We start from the raw sequence: 2,701 nt of genomic DNA, 5'->3' as shown, positions 1-2,701 counted from the left end.
ACTAAAATCATGTCTTGATTAGCTCAGACATAGCTATTGAACTTGAAGTACAGAGAACATATTTTATATATAAACCAAAGTTTGCCTAAACATATCAGAAGTATCACCTGAATTAAAAGATAGAGTGGTTTAGTACAATATCAATTTTTTGATATAAAACTACCTGGAGTGACCTGATGTCTGTGATTCCAGAGGCTATAAAACCCAACGGAACTGTTTGAGTTTCACTGTGGATGGTTCAACTCTGCAATACCCAGGAGAGCAGTCAGCGTCCCAAAGGGACTTTCTCTGCTCCCTTGGATAATTTACTTTTCTATGCTTTTGTCTTTTGACATGGGCATGCTCTTGTCCAATCGGTGAGCTCTTGTTTTGAAGACATTTTATAAACCCAATATTTCCTCAGTTTGAGACACGCAGCCTCCAAGATGAATCAAGATGGAAACATTGCTGCACATACTTTCCTGACTTCTGTGTTAGCACTGGATTTTTCTACTTTATGCAACCTAAGAAAGACCTTTAATCTTCTCTTTGAGTTCTTTCAAGATAAATGAGTAAGAAAAATGATTTCTATATTATTCATATTGTTTATAAAGAAAGTAGACATTTTGTTTAATTCATAGCTTAAAATTTTGCTGAAAAGATGTCCAAATAGATAAGTGGGAATGGGAAGCTATTCAAGAATTTTCTGTGTGCCTCCAGAAAAGCAAAATACATAGCTAGAAGACTCAAATTCCTTAAATGGTTTTTAATTATTTGTGAACCTATCTGTAAAGACCTCATGAAATAATTTATAAGTAACAAGAGTAATAATATAAAACTCATTTAAAAATATACTCAAAATTTTCTTATAGAATGCACCTCTTGTTTGATTCTGATTAAAAGATCAGAATCAGAAAAAGATTTTCTTTCAATTAAATGCATATTCAAATAAAAAATTTTAACATGCAAGTCAATGTTAGTTCTTAAATTTTCATCTATTTCTGAAAATAATTAAGTCATACAAACACACATGTGTACCTATGTATCAGAAAATACACAGAAAAGTCTGTTGCTGTTTGTACCTTTTTTGATCAAAAACAAAATTTAGAACTTTTAATTATGTTGGTATTGCAAAGAACAAAGCCCAGCCCAACTAAAACATATTTAATCACTGCAATTACTGGTTATTTATGTGGCTTGTTTTCTTGGCTTCACAAAGTTACTCAGTAATTTTCTAAAAGGAAACTATTGGAGAAAAAAATGAAATTATCTCATCTCAGTGAATGTTTAGAAACAGACCAAAGAAGGAAAATCATTCCTAGTATATGCAAGACTTATGGAAACTTTTGAGGATACTTACAAAATACTTTGCCTAACACATGGAGACAGGGTATTCACTCATTTCTCCCTGATTTCCATAAATTATCATACCATAAATAGAGAGGGTAGTCACATAAATGCATAGTTTTATTTCAAGGCTCCTCCAACAATGTCCACTCATAAATAAGGAATCCTCTTTTATTCCATTTCAGGAGACATCCCTGAAGAACATGGATGTGGAGAATGTAACACTGCTGACAGAATTTGTCCTAGAAGGACTCACACATCAACCACAGTGGAAAGTCCCCCTCTTCCTGGCATTTTTGGTGATCTACCTTGTCACCATTGTGGGGAACTTCAGTCTGATCACTCTCATCTGGAGTGATCCTCACCTTCACATCCCCATGTACTTATTCCTCAGCAATTTAGCCTTTGTGGATAGTTGGTTATCATCTACAGTGACACCTAAGTTATTGATCACCTTGTCATTTGAAATTACAAAGATCTCTCTTCCTGAATGCCTGTTACAATTTTTCTCCTTCGCATTCAGTGCAAGTGTAGAGTGCTTCCTCTTGACTTCAATGGCTTATGATCGCTATGTAGCTATATGCAAACCTTTACTTTATCCAATGATTATGACCAATAGACTATGTTTCCAACTAGTAATTTTGTCATTTGTAGGTGGTTTTCTTCATGCCTTAATTCATGAAGTCTTTTTAGTCAGACTAACTTTCTGTAATTCCAATGTAATACATCACTTTTACTGTGATGTTATGCCTTTTTTAAAGATTTCCTGTTCAGATCCTTCCATTAGCTTTCTGTTGGTGTTTGCTTTGGCTGGTACTGTTCAGGTATCCACCATGGTGACTGTCTTAGTCTCTTACACATGTATTCTCTTTACAATCTTACAGAGTAAATCTCTCAAGGGCATAAAGAAAGCCTTCTCCACCTGCGGAGCCCACCTTCTATCTGTGTCTTTGTATTATGGCCCCCTTCTCTTCATGTATGTGCGTCCTGCCTCTAGACAAGCAGATGATGAGAACATGATTGACTCCCTATTTTACACAGTCATAATTCCTGTGTTGAACCCAATTATCTACTACTAAGAAATAAGCAAGTTATAGATTCTGTTAGAAAAAAATTAAGGAGAAATGTTTAGATCTAATAAAATACTTTCTTTTTAACACAATGGACACATTTAGGGAGGTTAAATTTGGATATTTTCTGACATATGTTGAAACATTTTTTTGCAAAAAAAATCCTCACTTTTCAGGCTCATCATTAGTAACTAGCTAGTTCTTTTACTTCTACATACCCTGCAAAATTTATAATGAAATTTAATTAAGTATCCACTGCATACTATGATGATTAGATGGGAAACTAAGTGAGGATATTTTATATG

At 34.1% G+C, this 2,701-nt stretch overlaps 1 protein-coding gene across 1 annotated transcript; it reads left to right on the top strand.

Annotated features, from left to right (window-relative positions):
• Positions 1 to 1,529: 1,529 nt before the first annotated feature.
• On the top strand, positions 1,530 to 2,405 carry LOC128111534 (olfactory receptor 5H2-like). The gene has a single exon (XM_052739782.1). The coding sequence runs from the start codon at positions 1,530 to 1,532 to the stop codon at positions 2,403 to 2,405; it is 876 nt and encodes a 291-aa protein (XP_052595742.1).
• The last annotated feature ends 296 nt before the right edge of the window (positions 2,406 to 2,701 follow it).

Source organism: Peromyscus californicus, unplaced genomic scaffold (assembly GCF_007827085.1).
Source record: "Peromyscus californicus insignis strain IS unplaced genomic scaffold, ASM782708v3 Scaffold_16__1_contigs__length_79575227, whole genome shotgun sequence".
In the NCBI taxonomy this organism is placed as follows: domain Eukaryota; kingdom Metazoa; phylum Chordata; class Mammalia; order Rodentia; family Cricetidae; genus Peromyscus; species Peromyscus californicus.
The sequence above is the reverse complement of the archived record's forward strand: the minus strand, read 5'-3'. Positions and strand labels throughout refer to the sequence as shown.

What these genes read in the sequence shown, in the direction of transcription:
- LOC128111534 (XM_052739782.1), top strand. Translation starts at nt 1,530, where the DNA reads ATGGATGTGGAGAATGTAACACTGCTGACAGAATTTGTCCTAGAAGGA.